Source organism: Nanorana parkeri, unplaced genomic scaffold (genome assembly GCF_000935625.1).
Source record: "Nanorana parkeri isolate BGI_ZX_2015 unplaced genomic scaffold, ASM93562v1 scaffold1244, whole genome shotgun sequence".
NCBI classification, from domain to species: Eukaryota; Metazoa; Chordata; class Amphibia; order Anura; family Dicroglossidae; genus Nanorana; species Nanorana parkeri.
In genome coordinates, this window is record NW_017307512.1 from 212,924 (window position 1) to 237,509 (window position 24,586).

General features: G+C 41.9%; 1 protein-coding gene across 1 annotated transcript in view; it reads left to right on the forward strand.

The window, feature by feature from the left end:
• Positions 1-3,927, forward strand: part of LOC108797213 (tigger transposable element-derived protein 1) — a 4,156-nt gene extending 229 nt beyond the window's left edge. The window contains 4 exon segments of the mRNA XM_018568787.1: positions 1,915-2,185; positions 2,188-2,241; positions 2,869-3,437; positions 3,439-3,927. Of these exon segments, the coding sequence (XP_018424289.1) occupies positions 1,915-2,185; positions 2,188-2,241; positions 2,869-3,437; positions 3,439-3,927 (1,383 nt within the window).
• The last annotated feature ends 20,659 nt before the right edge of the window (positions 3,928-24,586 follow it).

The following is a 24,586-nucleotide window of genomic DNA, read 5'->3' on the forward strand; positions in this document are numbered from 1 at the left end:
TGCTCGTATGGGTACATGTATGTGTGTGTACACATTTGGCTATGTAGAACAATTAGGGTGGGCCAACATCTGGACTCCTATGTCAGTCTATACCCACACCGAGAAAACCTTTGTCCCAGTAGTCATACCATCACATCTTTAAGACCGAGATGGATCCATAGGCAATTTGATGATACCTCCAGTATCTAAACCTGGAGCAGATAGTCACCCCCCACTAGTCTTTTAGGCTACCTTTTTTTCTTCTTAGATACGAGACTCACCAAAAAGGAAAACACATTTTTTAAAAACATTGTTTTTACATATACAATCAATAAATGAAACACTTTTAAAATAATTAATAAAAACTTTTTATTTTTCTTGTAATGCACCGCCATGCCCCCTCCCACCCGTGAATGCAGGCGTTTTTTCGTTGGTAGATCTTATTGATCTAGGAAAGGTAGATCTCCAGATGAAAAATTGTGGGCGCCCCCGGTCTAAAACAAAGAATTTTATTACATTTTAATTCTTGTTTGTGCACCTAATTAAGATACTGTAGGTTCAGGTTGTATGCAGATTTTTTCCACCAGAGGGAGTGCTGGGAGGGCTGGAATGGTAGAGGTAATGAGCCCAGCTGAAGTAAGCTGGCTCATTAGGACTCTATAAAAACTCCCAGACTGCTCAGAGATTTGCTCTCCACCCCGAAACCAGTTTCATGCCTGAGTAGACTGGGGAGCTTTCTACTGACCTCTGTGGTGACACAGAAACACAAAACTTTTGTGGTGAGACACAGCCTGTGTGGTGAAAACTGACTTCTCAAAGTCACTGCTGTATATTTATACCCTGTCTTAGCCTGCACCACTGACGAAAGAAGGAGGTATAAACATTCATAAGTCTGACTAGTTCATGCCTCCCATGCTATTACCAGGGACACCTCCAGCAGAAGGCGAAAGTAAACATTCACCAGAGCTTAGGAGAGACTCAAGAAAGTCAAACTGTCAATCAGACTACAGCCTGACAACTTCAAAATTTAAAGAGACACTCCTGCTTAGAGTAGGGCACCTAGACAAGACTGAAAGTAGGGGATTGTATACACTTTTGAACACTAAGTAGAAAAATAATTACAAATCCTTTACTGTTATAGAAAAGCCAAAAGCACACCTTTAACTGTCACCATAAAAATGACAGACCTGTCTACAGCCATTACAACGGCCGGCCGGGAAGCTTCTTGGATCTAAGCAGGCATTGTTAAACATCCCCGCCGTCCCGCTCATGCTCGCTGCTGGGTGGCGCTTGAGTGGGAAAACTGCTGAAATTGGCTGTTTTACATACAAGCTTGTATAATGTGTGCGGGTGTACCACTAGTGATGGGCCGAACACCCCCGTTTGGTTCGAATTTGAACTTTAGAACATGTGAAAAGTTCGAACTCAATTCAAGTCTATGGGGGTAGAACATTGAAAATCAAATGTCCCCATTTTGAAGCCTTAAATGCAATTTATTGGCAATAAAACGTGTATGGGGATCCGGGTACTGCCCTGATGGACAGGAATCAATGACATTTAAAAAAATGTCATTTGGCTTGCTGACCGGGGTGTTTATACTAGTGATGGGCTGCATGTTCGACTCGAACATAGCCTGTTCTAGTGTTCGCTGAACGCCGAACATTGCAGGATGTTCGCGGTCTGTTCGACCGCGGAACATCCCACAATGCACTGCACCCTCCGAAACTGTTATTGGCTACTGTCAGAACTGTACAGTACTGTATTTGCATGGTGTGCCAGCCATTCCAGCCACCTTGTTGTTTCTCTGATGTGCAGCCCAGGTGGTACCTGTAGTGTGACAATGTACAGTACTGTACAGTACTTCTTTTTCTTGAGTAGTTTTGGGAGATCTCGGTACCTTATTCCATACTGTATTGTTTATTTTGTACCCTTTAGTACAAGATGTCATCAAAACGGAAGAGTTCACCAGGAAAAAGCAGCAAAAAACAAAGGAAAGCTATTGATCTTGACATGAAAGTGAAGATAATAAATGACTATGAAGCTGGTAAAAAAGTTAATGCAATAGCACAGGATGTGAATCTGGCACATTCAACCATTTCAACCATCCTGAAGGACAAAGACAGAGTGAAGGAGGCAGTGAAAACATCAACAGGTTTTAAAGCCATAATAACTAGGCAGCGGAAAGGCCTCATCCATGACATGGAAAAATTATTATCTGGTTTGATGACCAAATACAAAAAAGAATGCCAATGAGTCTTTCAAGCCAAGGCACTCAGTATCTTCAAGACTTTGAAGGCACGTGAAGGTGAAGAGTCGACTGAAACTTTCACAGCAAGTCATGGATGGTTTCAGAGGTTTTGTCGCAGATTTAACCTGCATAATTGGAGTGTCAGTGGTGAGGCGGCAAGTGCAGATGTAGAAGCAGCAGAAAAATTTCTGGACCAATTTGATAAAATCATAGAGAAAGGCGGCTACTGTCCAGAACAAATCTTCAATGTGGATGAAACCGGACTTTTTTGAAAGAAAATGCCTGAAAGGTCCTACATACACAAAGAAGCTAAAACAATGCCTGGCTTCAAGGCTAAGATGTCATCAAAACGGAAGAGTTCACCTGGAAAAAACAAAGGAAAGCTATTGATCTTGACATGAAAGTGAAGATCATAAATGACTATGAAGCTGGTAAAAAAGTTAATGCAATAGCACAGGATGTGAATCTGGCACATTCAACCATTTCAACCATCCTGAAGGACAAAGACAGAGTGAAGGAGGCAGTGAAAACATCAACAGGTTTTAAAGCCATAATAACTAGGCAGCGGAAAGGCCTCATCCATGACATGGAAAAATTATTATCTGGTTTGATGACCAAATACAAAAAAGAATGCCAATGAGTCTTTCAAGCCAAGGCACTCAGTATCTTCAAGACTTTGAAGGCACGTGAAGGTGAAGAGTCGACTGAAACTTTCACAGCAAGTCATGGATGGTTTCAGAGGTTTTGTCGCAGATTTAACCTGCATAATCGGAGTGTCAGTGGTGAGGCGGCAAGTGCAGATGTAGAAGCAGCAGAAAAATTTCTTGACCAATTTGATAAAATCATAGAGAAAGGCGGCTACTGTCCAGAACAAATCTTCAATGTGGACGAAACCGGACTTTTTTGGAAGAAAATGCCTGAAAGGTCCTACATACACAAAGAAGCTAAAACAATGCCTGGCTTCAAGGCTTTTAAGGACAGGGTCACATTGTTGTTGGGAGGAAATGTTACTGGGTTCAAGTTGAAGCCTTTACTCATCTATCGGTCTGAGAACCCACGTGCATTGAAGAACGTTAGTAAGTACACATTGCCTATTTACTATCGAGCAAACAACAAGGCATGGATGACGCAAGCTTTATTTGAAGATTGGTTCAATAACTGCTTTACACCCTCGGTGAAGCATTACTGTCTGGAAAAGGGCGTTCCCTTTAAAAATCATCCTTCTGCTTGATAATGCTCAAGGCCACCCCCAGCATCTTGATTATCTACACCCAGATGTAAAGGTAGTGTATCTGCCTAAAAACACAACTGCTATCCTTCAGCCAATGGACCACGGGGCTACAGCTACATTCAAAGCATACTATTTGCGTACAACTTTTTCCAAAGCTGTAGCAACAACAGAAAACAATGAAGTAACCCTTACAGATTTCTGGAAATCATACAACATTTTAGAGTGCATTAAGAACATTGCATCAGCTTGGGAAGGAGTGACAGAAAAGTGTATGCAAGGCATATGGAAAAAATGCCTAAAACGTTTTGTGCATACATCACAAGCATTTGACAAAGATGAACATGTCAATCGTATAAACGAAACAACTGTGGAACTTGCTAACAAGCTTAATTTTGAGGTTGAACTGCAAGATATTAAAGAATTAGTGGAATATACTGAGGGAGAGCTAAGTACAGAAGATTTAATATAGTTGGAAGCACAGCAACACTTAGAAGAGGAGGAAGAAGAAGAGGATAGAATTGAAGAAGTACCAAAGAACTTCACTGCAAAGGGATTAGCGGGTGTGTTTTCAAAAGTGAATGCAGCTATGTTAGAACTGGAAGCTATGGATCCGATTGTTGAACGGTTCACAAAAGTGGAACGGCAAATAAGTGAACTTTTACGTTGCTATCGTGAAATTTATGAAGCAAAAAAGAAAATGACAAAACAGACCACACTAACAGGATTTTTCTCGAAAACTACACCCAGGACCCCTATTACTAGTTCTTCCATTTCTACTTCATCATCTCCCGTGCCTTCTACATCTCCTGATCAGAATTCCGATGATGACACTGACGATACCTTTTTAGGATTTAAAGACTAACAGGGCTATTCACAAAAGGGTGAAGAGTTTGGAGAAGGCAGGAGAAAGGAACAATCTAGGCCAAAATAGCTGTTTTGGAGAAATTCTCCATTTCAACTCACTTTCCAGTTCAACTATGCTGTCCTAGATTGTTCACTTATCATGCCTTCTCCAAACTCTTCACCTTTTTGTGAATAACCCTGTTAAATGTTAGCTTGAATTTATTTTTTGGTACAATTCTGTACAACTTGTTTAGTACAGTACAGTGTGGTACCATGTTAGCCATCGATAAATGCAAGACGTATGAAACCCTGTAATCCCCTTAATTTAACTGGAGTTAAACTGGAGTTGTCAAACATGCAACCACCCAGGATCTGAGTAATCCCAAGAGCTTGCATCCCCAACAACTCCAGCCAGCCAACAAAGGGCACCACAAAATGTCTTGCACACATTGTTTACCTGTTTAGTGAGCCTCAATGTCAAACTCCAAAAAAAAGACAAATTTCTTGAAAACATTGTTTACTTGTTTAGTGACCCTTAATGTCTTTTTTTGTACAGTACACCTTGTTTATACAGTAAAGTACTGTTTTGCTGATTGTACTGTACAGTCCAGCTATAGTACTACTTTGATGCAAATAAAAGCAACGTTATCAAGTTGGAGTTTCCTTTGTCCATTTCTTTGCTCTGAAATATTGTAGGAAGGAACTCGGTCGCTAAACGAGGAATGCCTGTATATATAAAATCAATCAGACTTCTGTGTGTGTGTGTGTATATGTATGTGTATATGTATGTGTGTGTGTATATATATATATATATATATATATATATATATATATATACATATCAGACTTCTGTATATTTTAGAGTTCTATATAAATATCAATAAAATGTATATAAATGTAATTTTTGCTTCAGCAGGTTCTATACATCATACAGATGCGCAACTTTACGGTCAGTGAAAGGGGACCCCCCCAGGCACCATATTTAAAGGAATTTTTCATTTTTAATGTTTCATTTTAAGTGATGTTAAATCACTGCTCCTTCAAAAATTGTATTTTTTAAAAGTATTTTTTTTATTGATACATGTCCCCCAGGGCAGTACCCGGATCCCCATACACTTTTTATGGCCAATAAATTGCATATAAGGCTTCAAAATGGGGACATTTAATTTTCTGAGTTCTACCCCCATAGACTTGCATTGAGTTCTAAGTTCGAATTAGAACTTTTTCCATGTTCGAAAGTTCGAATTAGAACCGAACACGGGGGTGTTCGGCTATTCCCTAGCTTATACCCCCTTCCTGGCCAGGCCATTTTTCAGTGTACATCGCTAAGGTACTTTGACTGACATTTATTCCGTCATGCAACGCAGTGCTGAAATAAAGAGCTTTCTTTTGGTGATATTTAATCACCACTGGGGGTTTTATTTTTTACTATATAATGAAAAAAGTACCGAAAATTTCGAAAACAAAACTGTTTTCCCTACATTATAAAACAATTATTATTACCCAAATTTTTGGCAAAATATAAAAGACGGCGTCACGTCGGGTAAATAGGCACCAAACATGTCAAGCTTTAAAATTGCGTGCACCCGCGAATTTGCAAAAACTACCATACCCAAAATTGGCCATAGGCGACGCTATAAAAGCTTTTACCGCTCATCAGTTTAGTGTTATCAGTGATTGATGGCCCTAAAATTATTGCTCTCACTGCGACGTTCCCGGCGATATGTAACATGTGCGGCGTAATGGATGCAATCGTCGTTTCCGCACGTAGGCGCACTCGACGCATGTTTGCATATTTTTTTAGTGTCAGGTCCTCTTTATGGAGACATCAGGGGTCTTTAAGACCCCTAATGTCACCTAGGGACCCCCAGAGAAGCTGATGAAGCAAACACCTGCTTCACCAGCTTCTCTCCGGTTTCTTTACCGGAGAGTGACAGAGGAATGCGGAAGTGATGTAATACACATCACTTCCTGCATTCCGAAGAGGAGGAGGAGATCAAACAGAGCTCGTGTACTGAGCTCCGTTTGATCTCCGGCCGTAGAGCTGCTGTGCTTGTCCCGGGCTCGCACCTGGCACAGCGGAGCTCGGGATCGCCAGCAGCGGCTGCAACGGAGGGGGCGGGCGCACACCCGCACGCATACTACAAGCAATTGGGCATCTCTACAGACGCTTGAACGCTTGTATGTAAACAGCCATCGCTGGCTGTTTACATTCCAGGCTGATTTCCCACTCGTGCACGCCGCCTAGTGGCGGGCACGAGCAGGGCGGGATGGGACGTTTAAAAACGCCCACCCGCATTCAAGAAGCCGATGTCCGGCAGTTTAATTACAACAGCTGGACAGCAGGTGGTTAAAGGATCAGTGATTTTAACATCACTTTAAAGGGTAACTAATTTAGACATGTGCACACTGCAAAATTTAGTTTTGGACGAATGGATTCATCCTAAAACTAAATTTATTTAGCTACTGCCGAAATTCGTTTCTATTTCTTTTGCATTAAACGAAATCCATTCATCGGAAATCTGAATGCACTAAAGGTTGGTCACAGAGCTCAGACCCACAGTAATACGGATTACTTGCCATGAATTACAGCTATATGTCGGCACACGCATGTATGTTATAAATGATCCCCTTCCTTTATTCTCTGTATTAATACATGTACAATGTTGGCACACACATGTATGTTCATAAATATCCCCGTCCTTTATTCTCTGTATATATAATATCGGCACACAAATGATCCCTGTCCTGTATTGATACATGTACACATCTGTAATCACGGTGCGGGATATATAGAAAAGATGATCAGATCGGGGGGTTTGATCATCTTTTCTTTATATCCCGTTCAGTGATTACAAATGTGTACATGTATCAATACAGGACAGTGATCGCTCGTCATTGCCCCCACAGATTGGCCATATCGGTCAGGGAACACATACAACTCTAATCAGGGGCGTAACTAGAAATCACAGGGCCCCATAACAAAATTCTGTATGGGGCCCTATGGGCCCTGCCTCTTCCTCCCCGCCACGTCCAGCCTCCTCCACCGCTGCTGCTGACTCTCATTGACTCAGTAGCAGCTATGGAGAAGAACGCAGCGCTGCACAGATCACGGTGATCTGAACAGCGGCGGTTCGAACCCATAGTGACCCAGGCGGCCCACCCGGCATCAGGGGGGTGTCCTGGTCGGGCCCCCCTGTGCCCGGGCCCCATAGTGCCACTGACTCTAATCACATCTCTGTATAATCCTGGATTACATTTACAGTTCTGGGTGACAAACGTTTTATGAATGTTTATAATAATATGGACATGTATAGATGAACATGTGACACACACACACACACACTTGGGAGTAGGATGTGATCCAACTGTACAGCGATCACAGGGTCATACCAACACAAAGGTAAGTAACGACTTATATAGGTGTGAAGGGGGAACTACAAGTGTAGGAGTCATACAAGATCTGGCTGTGCAATGTCATGTGTCCGCATCGTACTATACATGGTATGGAGCACTGTGTACCCGACATATCCCTACACTTTTTATAATTAGGAAAACGATTGTAATGGATCAGAAATGCCATCATGGCTTATAAACACAAACGTTATCATTTCCGCACCTTCTATTTATTACATCAGGGCTCTGTGATTCTCAGAGATCTCAGTCTGCTTTACTTCATTATGCTGTTGAATAAAACCCACAGTACACTCTGTGTGCATGTTATTTAACGATCGGTAAGTAAATCCAGACCTGTAAGTTTACACACAGATTATTGATAACCCATCGCCCCGATATTATTGTCACCTACTACCCTAATGATCGCTCTATTTGATTCATGCACTGACCCTGTGGAATACCATAGTGCTTAGTTTAAAAAGAGGGTCTTAGTCACATTAACCTTAATCAATGTTATATTATTTGTTTACTGTGGGTCTGAGCGCTGTAATCAGAGCAGTTTAGTGTAATTCTTTAACTCTGAGAGTGAAAGTGCAACATAGCTGAGAGTTACAATAACAGCTGATCACATTATGCATTCCATGCTGTGGGAGAATTAATTAACCCCCAGAACACAGAGAAGAGAACTAAACACAAGTATGCAGATTTTGCAAAGTGTGCTTAGCTTTCTTCCCCATGCTGTGGGGGTTAATTGATTTCCACACAGAATGGTGTCTCTTACAAGCACGGGGTGGTTAAGTCTCCCACAGCTTGCACCCTCTAGCTCTCCCTACAGTCCTCTCCCCTTACCATCTTCTTTTTTTTTTCTATTCCGACAGCTCCTGCCGTCGGAGTAAAAACAGCATGAAAATGAATAGTTAGATTAGCAGAAGAGGACCTGTAGTTCTCCATCAGGTCCTCTCCTGCTGATTGATAGCAGCAGTGGGCAGGAGCAATAGCCAGCCTGCTATTGGCTATTGCAATAGCCAATAGCAATCTAGCTATTCAGTTTCATGCTGTTTTTTTTTTTCACTCTGGTGGCAGGAGCTGTCAGAATACAAAAACAAAAAAGAAGATAGTAAGGGAAGCATTAGCTCCCCTGCCACCTGCCATCATTTCAGGGAGCTGCCCTGTCCCCCCTTTGAGACTTTAGGATATATTTAGAGGTACTGAACACTTTGTATTTGATTGCGCTGGATACTTTTGTTTTTAGTTGCCTGTCACTGGTCACTTTGTATCTAGTTCCGCACTTGTCACTTTGTAATCTCAGCCTCTCAGGCATTTTATGAACTGAGGATTTATAAGCAGATGAACTTTGTGTAATATCCTCCAGTGTATAATATTTATAGTTTGATTATAGATGAATATGAATCAATAATAATTGAATTGTGATACAATAATGGAAGACAAATCGTTGATTGTTGGGGGCATAAATTATTGTTGCATGTTATAGTGTTTACAGTGGATATTTGTACCAAACTTTGTGTGAATTAAGAGGTTTTCCTTTTCATATTGTAATGTTTTTGCATGACGCATTGATTGCGATTGGGAATGATGGTGGAAATCACCACATGAATTAGGTGGCAAATACATTTGGTAATCGCTATGTTGATATTAGTTAGGGTGGCACAATATTTAATAGTGATTTCGGTGATACAGGTTTCTGTTTATAGTCATTACAGCTGCTCGGCGTTAATTACACAAATTTTACAACAAGGTGCAATAGCTAGCCTGCTATTAGCTATAGCAGGGTGGCTATTGCACCCCTCCACTGCCTCCTGTCAATCAGCTGAGGAGAACCTGAGAGGGAACTTTCTCCTTAAGGTCAGCTCCTCTGCTGATTGTCAAACTGAAACAAAAAGTTAATGCATTTTCTTTTCGGTTCTTTCATGTGGGGCATTTTGACAGATGCGCGGGGTGTACGGCCGGCGAACCCGCCGAACACACGAACAGCTGATGTTCGAGTAAAACCCACGTTCGGCTCAAACATCAAACCCAACACTATTAAGGAGTCCATTAATTTTGCATGGCCTGCAAAAGCTCTGCAACACATTTTTATATCACACTGGCACAGATGGTTTACACAGCGAGAAACCCCTTGGTGGTGGGTCTTCATCACAAAAATGCAAACAAATTTCACCGGTTGGTGTCCAGATTGGCATAGATGGCAATAGTGACATTTACACATTCAATTTGAATAACACTCTAATTAGTGCACTTTCAACCAGGGGGCCCCTATTATGGGTCCAGTCACATGGGGACCAGACATCAAGGTCCCTTGTGACATGTTTACATCTTCTGTGGAAAGACCGCCACACAGTGGTCCCTCCCCTTTTTTTCACAGACGGTCAGGAAGTGAAAAGGGTGGCCATAGATTGTCTAACTACAGGGGTGATATATCTTTTGCAATGTCAATGCAGGGCCTGCTATGTAATAAAACTATTAGAACCCTCGCCAGGATGACCGATGGGGGACAAGGGCCTCTTCCCCACAAGCCCTGGGACGTTGGTTGTGGGGGTGTTGGCAGAGGGGCTTATTCACATCAGGGTACCCCTTTAATAAAAAATAAAACAAGAAAAAATTCATAGAAATATTTTTTTAAACATGACGAACTTCCGACGCAGAATGGCATTCTGACAGATGTTGGCAAAATATAAACAATTGGGCGGAGCTAGCGGTGACAGTTGTACGGCTTCTGACAATTGAGCCATGATTGGGCAAAGTCATCATGAACGCCCTTACAGTTTGTGTGTTTGTCGAACACACAAACTGCCGATGTTCGAGTCAAACTAATCCTCGACTCAAACATCGAGCCCATCCCTGTTTTTAGGCCTGTATAGATTAATTGCCTCCTTGGGGATACTCTGTTTTCTCACATCTGACCCCCTTTGGGCTGCATTCACAGTGTGGGTTTGGCATTGCTCAGCTATATGGCTCCATTGTTCCCTGCGTTTTAGTAATCAGGTATTTATTGGACTATAATATAATGAGAGGGGTCATGTTTTTATATATATATATACACACCTCTCTCTACTAATGATGAATTGTAAAAATTGTATGTTCACTGATGTTTATAATCTACAGGGAACCTCCTAATGTTCTTGAGAAAGCATACAGCGAAATGCGTTGAGGATCCGGGTTACCCCCCCTTTTTTTACACTCCTTGACAATATATGGTTGTTATGGGATGTATGATTTCTCTCCCTCCTTTTTCTAGGGGACCGGGAGGTGGTAGTTGATTTATGATAAGAGGTATTCCATTTTAATCCGCAATTAAAACAATTTTTTTTATAAACTTAATGTTTTTCAAATTTTGGAACCAATAAAACATTTACATTTTATCAATTGTGTGTCTTGGTGCCTTAAAAACACTTTCCAATTTCTGTATGTATATGTTCACACAATTAGTCATGTTAGGTACATTCTCCTGGCCGCCCCTAGCTCGGGAGGAGCTTTGCCAGTCCCTGGAGCCGCCGTCACCTGTACACAGAAGTATGGGAAGATCTTGATCATTGCAGCAAGTGCTGAGTGACTAAACCCGGGCAGATTACATCCCCTACCTGGGGAACTCCGCACACCATCCGGCACTGAGACCCTGGGAGAGACAGAGGGAGAGGAGAGAGAAGGCTGGTGCAATGACTCCTGATACCGGAAGTTCCGGTATAGGGATAGGCATCAGGAGCATTTGGGCGAGTACAAGTACTCGGCCAAATACTCGGAACCGATACTAGTATCGGTATCGGTGCATCCCTAGTTGCTATACAATTGGTGCACTATTGAGAATTATCACTTATCTATTTATATTAAAAAAAGTGAGTTAACCAGCTGTTGTGAGATGTTTTTTGTGAGAAAATGTTTTTTTCTCTTCTGGTCAAATCTACTTCAATAGGATCATTTATACAGAAGAGAGATGAGCTGAGGACCATAGGAAACAAATACATGTTAGTAGCTATATACAATTTAAGAGAACACTGGAGAATGAGCATTTAATTGTAAAATTTGCTATCCCTGTAGTATCAATGGTTATATTTATATGCTCATTCTTTCCATCAGTCTCTAGAATTGTCACATTGTATCTCCTTACTGATATGCATTTATTTCCTGTGATACTCAGCTTCATGTAGAGGCCATAATTAGGTATTTTACCCATTCACTCTGTTCTGTATGAATAAACCTATTGAAGAACATTTGGCCATTAGAGAAATTACACTAAGAACAATTGTTTTTTGCCCCATTCCCACAACATCTGGTTAACTCACCCACAGTGATTATACCTGTACATTCACTGGATGAATAACCTAGAATAAGCTTTTTTTTTTTACATATAGACCCCCCTTTTTTAAATTGTATTTTTTTACTGCAATCCTGGGCTCTTTTAGAAAGATTTCATCTCACTTCCTGTCCAGGTAAAAAAAACGGTGTGAAAAGATCCATAACATCAGCAAAGAAATGAACAAAAAATGATTTTTTTTTTAGTAGTAAAGGAGGGCTAAACCCCCATCATCTTTTTTTCCTTGTTACAGATTTTCCCTTGCTTTCTGTATGGTAAAATCATTGTCAGCTGAGTGGAAAGTGAGGAAAATCTCTTTAAAAAACCTCGGATAGTATTAAAAACCGAACAGAAGTTCTAATCCTTCCCCTCTACATCCAAATTTAAAAAAAAAAAATGTTTTTGGCTTGGCATGCACTGTAAGAGTTTTTTTGAATGAGGCCGAACATTTCCTAACTTGTTTACTATGTATAGAATCACAAAAAAAATTAAAGTGGGACTTTTCCAGTGTTCATTGTCCATGTACATTGCTAACTGAGGAACATATAATAAAATAAATATATTATAATATCGTTTTTGTTCATTTCAAATCACATACCAGTTTTTAAATGATCCATAACAATACACATATAAGTAGTTGATACAGCTTGTACATATATGATTCATTATTTGAAAATAGTATTTCATTTGATTATTGATTTGGATATTGATTATTCTGTGGAAAAAACAGCAAAAATAAAAGGATAGTATATCATTAGGTTATAGACAGTTTGTTTGATTACACTGTTATGCTATAAGGAGAAGTCTTCTCTGTGGGTTCATTATATCCTTCAACAAGTTCCTGTTAAAAAGGAAGAGAGAATAAAACAGATTGATCAGATGATCACATGGAAAAATGTGAGCAAAAAGGATGGGCAAATAGTGTATATTTATGATTTACTGACCAGTAGGACTGGACTGTGGTGGGAAACCCTAGGAGAAGTTCCCATGTTACTCCAACAGATGTAGCAGAAAAATGGAACACTTAAAAAGGGGCATATTTATAAGTAGGGATGAGCTCAGGTCTGAAGATGATCTCCTCCGAACATGGATTGAAGCTCCTTCTGTGCCGCTCAATCAGATGCGACTGGGGAATTCCCCACTATCAGCATGATCGGAGCAAAGGGCAGGGTGCAGTGATGTCATTGACCTTGTAGGGCTACATGGCTATGTTAAAGTGACATTAAAGTCAAAAATGTTTTTCCATCCCCCAATGTTAATGTCAGCACTTACCTTAAATAATGTTTCTTCATCCGATCTTCTTACTTGTCCTTTTTCATCTGTCTTTCCAGCGCTGCGACGGGTCCCCGATCCAGCGCTGACTCCTCTGAGCTTGCTGCCACTTCCTGTCCCACGGTGTCTGCATGCGGGTGCACGCGTCCATAAACTTACCTTGTTTCTCTCCTCGCGTCCCGGCCGAAAAATTTATCTGCACATGCGCCAGCAACATGATGCTTTGCGGCCGCCCGATAATTTTCACATTTTCGGACGGGAGCGTGCGAGGAAGACACAGGTCAGTATTAACCCTTTTCAACGTGTTTTGTTTTGTTTTACACTTTTTTGCATAGATCTACTGCTTGCTAGCAGTAGATCTATGCAAAAAAGCTGAGGCTTTAATTATCCTTTAAGTAAAAGACATTGACCTTATATGGCCATGTGGCCAAGGTAAATTACATCAGCACAAGCCTTCTGCCCCATGGTATATGATCATCTGTGGGACAGGGAATGCCCCAACCCCTAGCTGAGTGAGCGGGAGGCCCATGTAACTTCCATCTTCGGATGAGCTCAGGTCCGGACTGAACACTATTTATAAAGCAGTTAATCTGACAATCCCCAAACATTCAGGTAAATTCTTCCAATGATCGTTTTTTTTAATTTACAGTGGCTGACTGACCATCAGCGAATGTTTGATGAAATTTGCCTTTGCTGCTTTACAAATATGCCCTTTAAGTATATTTAAACTTTTAAAAGCCCTGTCGTTTTTTTTGTCATTTGTGTACTATTGAGAAGATTTGCTTTATCACCCTATCCTGTAGAAACAACAACAAATTAGAGGAGACCTCTTCAAAGTAAGGGGAGGACAGCTGCCATTGGGACAAGTGTTCCCATTGAAAGGTTTACCCTCCATTACTACTCTAATGACAACTCAAAATTTTGAATTTTCGCTCACTTTCTGTCCCTTTGTCTCGGTACTCACCAGGATAATTAAAGAGTTTAGCTACCAGAAGTGACAGACTACACGAAAGCTTTCATCTAAACTCTACATTGTTGCATTTGGTACTTTGTAGCACAGTAAAGCCTTCTTTAAACAGAAGGTATTCCCATGTATCACATCAAATATCCTGAAAATAAGAGAATTATTCTTAATTTTAGGACAGTGGGCAGAACCATGAAAATCCCTCTTTTCAACCCCAAACAATCCAATGCACATCTGCTGAATCCAGTTTGAAGTAAAAGGGTTTTATAATATTTTTATAATATTAAGCTATATTTGCATTTGAGCCATCAGTTTTCCTCCTCCACCTTATGCCGCCTTTGAGGAAAGCGTACAGGCACTCCTTATTGATACACTTAGTGAATGCGGCAAGGGCTTGTATCCCCGCTATGTGGAACTCTTAGCCCCCCTCGGTGGAAATGTGACTGCGTAGGGTGGAGGAGATTGAATTGATGGAGGACCTGACTTCTTCCCTGCGTGACACTCAGGACAAATTAGTTACTACATGGGCGGCTTGGATTCAGTTTTAGGACTCAGAAGTTTATTCTCGGGCATGCTCAGCTTGATATCCTTGGGCCTAGTGGGTGGCAGCTCTCACTTCCTGTCACATGTTTAGACTTGAAATTTTTCCCCATGAGTAAGGAGCTGGCATGGAGGGCTGGAGGTGGAGGTAGAGGGGTGCTCTGTTCTACATTTTCTATTCTTGATTTGTCTACTTTTTTCCTCTCTTCTTGTTAATATTATCTTCTAATGTCTTTTCTCTAATTCTTATAATTTAAAAACGTTTGAGGCAGTGCCTGGGACTCCCACCATATACATGGGCTTGATACTGGTATATTGACTATATGTTTGTCACTGTGCTATAATCTTTCTGTTTCTTGCTGTTTGAGGCATAATTCAATGATTTGCATGGTTCCACCCACTGTCCTGAAATGAAGAGTAATTCTCCAATTTTTGGATATCCAATGAAATGATACACGTGAATATCTTCTGTCCTAAGAAGACTTTACTGTGCTATGAAATGATTCAGTTGGTTGTTTTTTTGGTTGCTTTAGTCCCTTCTTACCATAACTTGTACAGTTATACTATCTCATTTATTATTTTGAAAAGCTAGTATAAAGAAAAAAACCCTTGTGCATTTAGCCAATTTTTTTTCTTCACACTTTGTGATCTAACTAGCGATGTGTCTTTTACCCACATACTTTGTACAAAAAGGCGCCCCTCTTTCTCACATTTCAAAATTTAGAATTATGAGTATACTTACCTTTCCAGTGGCCCCTGGCATCAAGTTTCCTGGGCTGTTGCACGTATTTAATACGTCCGGAGATGTAGGACACCTGCCCTCCCTGCTGCACACTCTGGCTCCTACCATTAGCTCATACAACCTGTTGTGATGTACAAGCCTGTGTTAGGGATAAGCTTAAGTTTGGATTGAACCTGGTCCAAACCTGAGCTCCTCTAAACCTGAAAGTGCCCTGGGTCCACCCTCCCAATCAGTTGCCCGCTGGGGCATTCCCTGCCCCGTTGATGAACGTAAATAAAAGGGCAGGATGCCTGTGCTGACATCATTGACCTTATATGGCTAAATTGCCATATTAGGTAAATGTAATTGACCAAATACAGCAATGTGGCCATATAAGGTCAATTACGTCACTGCACCTTATCCCTACATGCAGTTGGGGCGGGGAATTCCCTCTCCTCAGCTAATTGGACAGCAGTGGAAGGATCTTCCTTCTCTTTTCAGAGGAGCACATTCTTTGTACAGGGGAGCTTCATTTTTGTTTGCGTGATTTTTTTTTTTTTTACATTTTAACACAAACCTCATATGCACTGGAGGGCTTGCACAGCCTTTTCATTCTGTAGATGACAGCAATGGAGGTTGAGATCTGTCCCCAGGAACCGATGACCAGCAATATGATCAGAAACCCACGCTTGAGATCCTGCCAACAAAAATAATAGGAAGTGAATATTAATTAAATAAGTAATACAAATGTAAATTTTTGATGTTGACTGGTGGCTTCACCCACCCACTGGATTTACAAAATCCTAAGAGCCACACAGGGATAAATGTTACCTAATTTTGGCCTTTACTGTAACCAAAAAGTAAAAAATTAGTGCCACCAATCTTAAATTGCTTTCTCTCTCTCTGTCTCCTGTTTTCATGCTATCTCTGATTCTAGACCAAAATTATGGAATTATGTCAGGAAGATCTCACTGTTGGAATAATCAATGCATATAGGCAGCCAAGAGCCACCAGTGAGCTCGCTTTTGGATGGACTGTCCCTTTAATTAGCACGCACCACTGCTACCACTAAAATATATATACTGCTCTGAACACCTAACCACAACCTGATCTCTGCCATGACAACATACAAATGTTATAGAAACACAGACCTACTTCAGATCTTTTTAACACTTCCAAACTTCTAAAATTACACTGTCTAAGGGTCTAAGCACATAGCTGTTAAACAGCGTGTTTCCTTTGCCTACCTCAATGATCTAATAGGTAATGAACAATGATTATGTGTGGTACTACATGATAATGTAAATCTGGTTGGATGAAGATGGATCATAATTGAGAAATACTGAAAATACACTATTTTGCCAAAGGTATTGGGGTACCCCTCCAAATCATTGGATTCAGGTGTTCCAATCACCTCCGTGGCCACAGGTGTATAAAATCAAGCACCTAGGCATGCAGACTGCTTCTAAAAACATTTGTGAAAGAATGGGTCGCTCTCAGGAGCTCAGTGAATTCAAGCGTGGTACCGTGATAGGCTGCCACCTGTGCAATAAGTTCATCCGTGAAATTTCCTTGCTACTGAATATTCCACGGTCAACTGTTAGTGGTGTTCTAACAAAGTGGAAGCAACTGGGAACAACAGCAACTCAGCCACGGAGTGGTTGGCCACATCAAATGACAGAGCGAGGTCAGCGCATGCTGAAGCGCACAATGCGCAGAAGTTGCCAACTCTCTGCAGAGTCAATAGCTACAGACCTCTAAATGTCATGTGGCCTTCAGATTGGCACAACATCAGTGCATAGAGAGCTTCATGAAATGGGTTTCCATGGCCGAGCAGCTGCATCCAAGCCTTACATCACCAAGTGCAATGCAAAGCGTCGGATGCAGTGGTGTAAAGCACGCCGTGACTGGACTCTAGAGCAGTGGTTCTCAACTCGTGGGTCGCGACACCCTCTGCAGTGGGTCACGGCGGCATGTCTGCATAGGCCGGCCCATCTGCATTAGAGAGAACTAGAGGGGGAATTTGTGGTTCAGCCTGTGGAACCTCATAATGTCAAACTGTCCCCTCTCTCCCGGCCTCCCCCGGGCTCTCCGATAAAGTGGTATGGCCCGGGGAGAGAGGGGACTATTTCCTCACTTTCGGGCCGGCGCATTAATATCAGGGGCCGCGGCGCCCGACAATTAAGTTATAGTTCCGGTCTGCACTGGAGAGTACAGCAGATATCAATCCGCCGCTGTATCTACTGTACTCTCCAGTCCAGATAGTTCAGTCGGCTGGAATCAGAGAAAGGTAGGCAGACAGGGAGATGTGCACTGTGGCAGGACAGGGGACACTGATGGATATTATGTATTCCAAGCCCACATAATATCCATCATGTATATCCATCACTGTCCCCTGTCATAATGTATGTTAAGCTCAGGTCTGAAGATGATCTCCTCCGAACATGGATTGAAGCTCCTTCTGTGCCGCTCAATCAGATGCGACTGGGGAATTCCCCACTATCAGCATGATCGGAGCAAAGGGCAGGGTGCAGTGATGTCATTGACCTTGTAGGGCTACATGGCTATGTTAAAGTGACATTAAAGTCAAAAATGTTTTTCCATCCCCCAATGTTAATGTCAGCACTTACCTTAAATAATGTTTCTTCATCCGATCTTCTTACTTGTCCTTTTTCATCTGTCTTTCCAGCGCTGCGACGGGTCCCCGATCCAGCGCTGACTCCTCTGAGCTTGCTGCCACTTCCTGTCCCACGGTGTCTGCATGCGGGTGCACGCGTCCATAAACTTACCTTGTTTCTCTCCTCGCGTCCCGGCCGAAAAATTTATCTGCACATGCGCCAGCAACATGATGCTTTGCGGCCGCCCGATAATTTTCACATTTTCGGACGGGAGCGTGCGAGGAAGACACAGGTCAGTATTAACCCTTTTCAACGTGTTTTGTTTTGTTTTACACTTTTTTGCATAGATCTACTGCTTGCTAGCAGTAGATCTATGCAAAAAAGCTGAGGCTTTAATTATCCTTTAAGTAAAAGACATTGACCTTATATGGCCATGTGGCCAAGGTAAATTACATCAGCACAAGCCTTCTGCCCCATGGTATATGATCATCTGTGGGACAGGGAATGCCCCAACCCCTAGCTGAGTGAGCGGGAGGCCCATGTAACTTCCATCTTCGGATGAGCTCAGGTCCGGACTGAACACTATTTATAAAGCAGTTAATCTGACAATCCCCAAACATTCAGGTAAATTCTTCCAATGATCGTTTTTTTTAATTTACAGTGGCTGACTGACCATCAGCGAATGTTTGATGAAATTTGCCTTTGCTGCTTTACAAATATGCCCTTTAAGTATATTTAAACTTTTAAAAGCCCTGTCGTTTTTTTTGTCATTTGTGTACTATTGAGAAGATTTGCTTTATCACCCTATCCTGTAGAAACAACAACAAATTAGAGGAGACCTCTTCAAAGTAAGGGGAGGACAGCTGCCATTGGGACAAGTGTTCCCATTGAAAGGTTTACCCTCCATTACTACTCTAATGACAACTCAAAATTTTGAATTTTCGCTCACTTTCTGTCCCTTTGTCTCGGTACTCACCAGGATAATTAAAGAGTTTAGCTACCAGAAGTGACAGACTACACGAAAGCTTTCATCTAAACTCTACATTGTTGCATTTGGTACTTTGTAGCACAGTAAAGCCTTCTTTAAACAGAAGGTATTCCCATGTATCACATCAAATATCCTGAAAATAAGAGAATTATTCTTAATTTTAGGACAGTGGGCAGAACCATGAAAATCCCTCTTTTCAACCCCAAACAATCCAATGCACATCTGCTGAATCCAGTTTGAAGTAAAAGGGTTTTATAATATTTTTATAATATTAAGCTATATTTGCATTTGAGCCATCAGTTTTCCTCCTCCACCTTATGCCGCCTTTGAGGAAAGCGTACAGGCACTCCTTATTGATACACTTAGTGAATGCGGCAAGGGCTTGTATCCCCGCTATGTGGAACTCTTAGCCCCCCTCGGTGGAAATGTGACTGCGTAGGGTGGAGGAGATTGAATTGATGGAGGACCTGACTTCTTCCCTGCGTGACACTCAGGACAAATTAGTTACTACATGGGCGGCTTGGATTCAGTTTTAGGACTCAGAAGTTTATTCTCGGGCATGCTCAGCTTGATATCCTTGGGCCTAGTGGGTGGCAGCTCTCACTTCCTGTCACATGTTTAGACTTGAAATTTTTCCCCATGAGTAAGGAGCTGGCATGGAGGGCTGGAGGTGGAGGTAGAGGGGTGCTCTGTTCTACATTTTCTATTCTTGATTTGTCTACTTTTTTCCTCTCTTCTTGTTAATATTATCTTCTAATGTCTTTTCTCTAATTCTTATAATTTAAAAACGTTTGAGGCAGTGCCTGGGACTCCCACCATATACATGGGCTTGATACTGGTATATTGACTATATGTTTGTCACTGTGCTATAATCTTTCTGTTTCTTGCTGTTTGAGGCATAATTCAATGATTTGCATGGTTCCACCCACTGTCCTGAAATGAAGAGTAATTCTCCAATTTTTGGATATCCAATGAAATGATACACGTGAATATCTTCTGTCCTAAGAAGACTTTACTGTGCTATGAAATGATTCAGTTGGTTGTTTTTTTGGTTGCTTTAGTCCCTTCTTACCATAACTTGTACAGTTATACTATCTCATTTATTATTTTGAAAAGCTAGTATAAAGAAAAAAACCCTTGTGCATTTAGCCAATTTTTTTTCTTCACACTTTGTGATCTAACTAGCGATGTGTCTTTTACCCACATACTTTGTACAAAAAGGCGCCCCTCTTTCTCACATTTCAAAATTTAGAATTATGAGTATACTTACCTTTCCAGTGGCCCCTGGCATCAAGTTTCCTGGGCTGTTGCACGTATTTAATACGTCCGGAGATGTAGGACACCTGCCCTCCCTGCTGCACACTCTGGCTCCTACCATTAGCTCATACAACCTGTTGTGATGTACAAGCCTGTGTTAGGGATAAGCTTAAGTTTGGATTGAACCTGGTCCAAACCTGAGCTCCTCTAAACCTGAAAGTGCCCTGGGTCCACCCTCCCAATCAGTTGCCCGCTGGGGCATTCCCTGCCCCGTTGATGAACGTAAATAAAAGGGCAGGATGCCTGTGCTGACATCATTGACCTTATATGGCTAAATTGCCATATTAGGTAAATGTAATTGACCAAATACAGCAATGTGGCCATATAAGGTCAATTACGTCACTGCACCTTATCCCTACATGCAGTTGGGGCGGGGAATTCCCTCTCCTCAGCTAATTGGACAGCAGTGGAAGGATCTTCCTTCTCTTTTCAGAGGAGCACATTCTTTGTACAGGGGAGCTTCATTTTTGTTTGCGTGATTTTTTTTTTTTTTACATTTTAACACAAACCTCATATGCACTGGAGGGCTTGCACAGCCTTTTCATTCTGTAGATGACAGCAATGGAGGTTGAGATCTGTCCCCAGGAACCGATGACCAGCAATATGATCAGAAACCCACGCTTGAGATCCTGCCAACAAAAATAATAGGAAGTGAATATTAATTAAATAAGTAATACAAATGTAAATTTTTGATGTTGACTGGTGGCTTCACCCACCCACTGGATTTACAAAATCCTAAGAGCCACACAGGGATAAATGTTACCTAATTTTGGCCTTTACTGTAACCAAAAAGTAAAAAATTAGTGCCACCAATCTTAAATTGCTTTCTCTCTCTCTGTCTCCTGTTTTCATGCTATCTCTGATTCTAGACCAAAATTATGGAATTATGTCAGGAAGATCTCACTGTTGGAATAATCAATGCATATAGGCAGCCAAGAGCCACCAGTGAGCTCGCTTTTGGATGGACTGTCCCTTTAATTAGCACGCACCACTGCTACCACTAAAATATATATACTGCTCTGAACACCTAACCACAACCTGATCTCTGCCATGACAACATACAAATGTTATAGAAACACAGACCTACTTCAGATCTTTTTAACACTTCCAAACTTCTAAAATTACACTGTCTAAGGGTCTAAGCACATAGCTGTTAAACAGCGTGTTTCCTTTGCCTACCTCAATGATCTAATAGGTAATGAACAATGATTATGTGTGGTACTACATGATAATGTAAATCTGGTTGGATGAAGATGGATCATAATTGAGAAATACTGAAAATACACTATTTTGCCAAAGGTATTGGGGTACCCCTCCAAATCATTGGATTCAGGTGTTCCAATCACCTCCGTGGCCACAGGTGTATAAAATCAAGCACCTAGGCATGCAGACTGCTTCTAAAAACATTTGTGAAAGAATGGGTCGCTCTCAGGAGCTCAGTGAATTCAAGCGTGGTACCGTGATAGGCTGCCACCTGTGCAATAAGTTCATCCGTGAAATTTCCTTGCTACTGAATATTCCACGGTCAACTGTTAGTGGTGTTCTAACAAAGTGGAAGCAACTGGGAACAACAGCAACTCAGCCACGGAGTGGTTGGCCACATCAAATGACAGAGCGAGGTCAGCGCATGCTGAAGCGCACAATGCGCAGAAGTTGCCAACTCTCTGCAGAGTCAATAGCTACAGACCTCTAAATGTCATGTGGCCTTCAGATTGGCACAACATCAGTGCATAGAGAGCTTCATGAAATGGGTTTCCATGGCCGAGCAGCTGCATCCAAGCCTTACATCACCAAGTGCAATGCAAAGCGTCGGATGCAGTGGTGTAAAGCACGCCGTGACTGGACTCTAGAGCAGTGGTTCTCAACTCGTGGGTCGCGACACCCTCTGCAGTGGGTCACGGCGGCATGTCTGCATGAGTGACAAATCATGCTTCTCTGTCTGGCAATCCGATGGAAGTGTCTTGGTTTGGCAGTTGCCAGGAGAATGCTACTTGCCTGACTGCATTGTGCCAAGTGTAAAGTTTGGTGGCTGGGGGGATTATGGTGTGGGGTTATTTTTCAGGGGTTGGGCTTGGCCCCTTAATTCCAGTGAAGGGAACTTTTAAGGCATCAGCATACCAAGGCATTTTGGACAATTTCATGCTCCCAACTTTGTGGGAACAGTTTGGGGAATGGCCCCTTCCTGTTCCAACATGACTGTGCACCAGAGTTCTGACCTCAACCTGATAGAACACCTTTGGGATAAATTAGAGCGGAGACTGCGTGTCAGGCCTTCTCGTCCAACATCAGTACCTGACCTCACAAATGCGCTTTTGGAAGAATGGTCAAACATTGCCATAGACACACTCCTAAACCTTGTGGACAGCCTTCCCAGAAGAGTTGAAGCTGTTATAGCGGCAAAGGGTGGGCCAACTCAATATTGAACCCTACGGACAACGACTGGGATGCCATTACAGTTCATGTGCGTGTAAAGGAAGGAGTACACATACTTTTGGCAGTATAGCATATATAACTCCAGGGGAAAGGTAAGAACATCTATCAGACTTTTTTTTGCTGTCTCTGTCTCCATTGGACACATTTCCCCTCGCTTTCTGTACTAACAAGAAGTGATGGGAATCTCTCCAGCAGGGATGCACATACTTTTAGCATAGTTGAGAAAGGTTAGAACTTCTGACAATGTTTTTATTGCTATCTTTGCCTTCTTGTCCCAGTGATAACCACATCCCCACTGCTTGTGTGATCTTCATAGGGAAAAGAATTGAGGCAGAATCTCCCAGAAGGGTTACAGTTAGAAATAAAGACCTAGAAAAATAATACAATTATAAAGGATATACAATTAAAAAGCGGTAACCACTTTGCTATTTGTTTGATTTTTTTTTGCAGAATAAAATTGGATCTTTTTCCCCCTAAAAACTGCATAGAGCCCCCAACAGTTATGTATTTTCTAAAAGCAGAGGCCCTGTAGAATAAGCAAAAATGCTAGCTGCAATTTTTTATGTTGCACTGTTTATGAAATGAATATATTTTTCAGAATAAATACTCTAAAAGGAATTTTAGTGCGCACAGACACAATATAATACCCTTTTTGAAAACAAAATATATATAAAAGATGGAGGGTATGCATCAATTAAATAGATACCAAATGTGTCAAACCACAAAACTGCACACACTTGAAATGGCAGAAAACTACAGAACCCAAAATTGCTCATCAGTTTAGAGTTAATAGTAAGTGATGGCCCTAGAATTAGTTCTCTCATACCATTGTTTGCAGTTATATGTAAAAGGTGCCCATACACCTTTTACATTTGTCTTCCGAGCACGCTTGAAGACCTGCCAAAATTCGTACGATTTTTGGCGGGTTGGTGGCGTGGTCGAGAGACGAATGCCGCACTGGCCGGTGTGCGCAAGAGCACACTGCCCGTTTAGCACTACACCACCACATGGTTTCAGACAGTTTAACACTACCCTGCTCTACCCCAAAGTATTAAAAAGTTGGCTTGAGTTAGGCTTTAAACAGAACTTAAAGATGAAAGGCACTTATAAAATGCTGTCACCTTAGCTTGATTGACAATTTGCTGGCAGTCATTCAGTTCCCCATTTGAGTTATTGTCGTTGGTATAGGTGTTGTAGCTGTTACCCTGCCAATCATTTGATTGATAACTTCTAGGCCGAGCAGCATTTAGGAGTCTCTGACATGGGTCTTCTGAATAGTAGGACCAAAAACCATTCCGAATTAAGTCATCAGTTATTATAAGACCAGCAATGGAGACACAAAAATTTAGCAACTCGCAGACAAAGGAGAGGAACACCTAGAAGAAAAAAAAACAACATAAAACAGATAATATCCAATAGCCCTCTATACCAGGGGTGCCCACAAGGTCGATCGCGATCTACCAGTCGATCGCGTAGCGATCACTGGTAGATCGCACTGTTCTCTCCTCCCGTCGCTTCTCTGGATCCCCGCTGCTCTCCCCAGCGGGGATCCGAGAAGTGAAGGAACCGGCGGCTGTGGAGGGCGGAGGACGGAGCCGCTGTAACAAAACTAATGAAGAGCGGTGAGGAGAGAGAGAGAGAGAGAGAGAGACGCTCGGCCAGGATCTGACAGCCGGCGCCTCTCTCTCCCCTCACTGCTCGTCCGTTCTGTCACAGCGGCTCCGCCC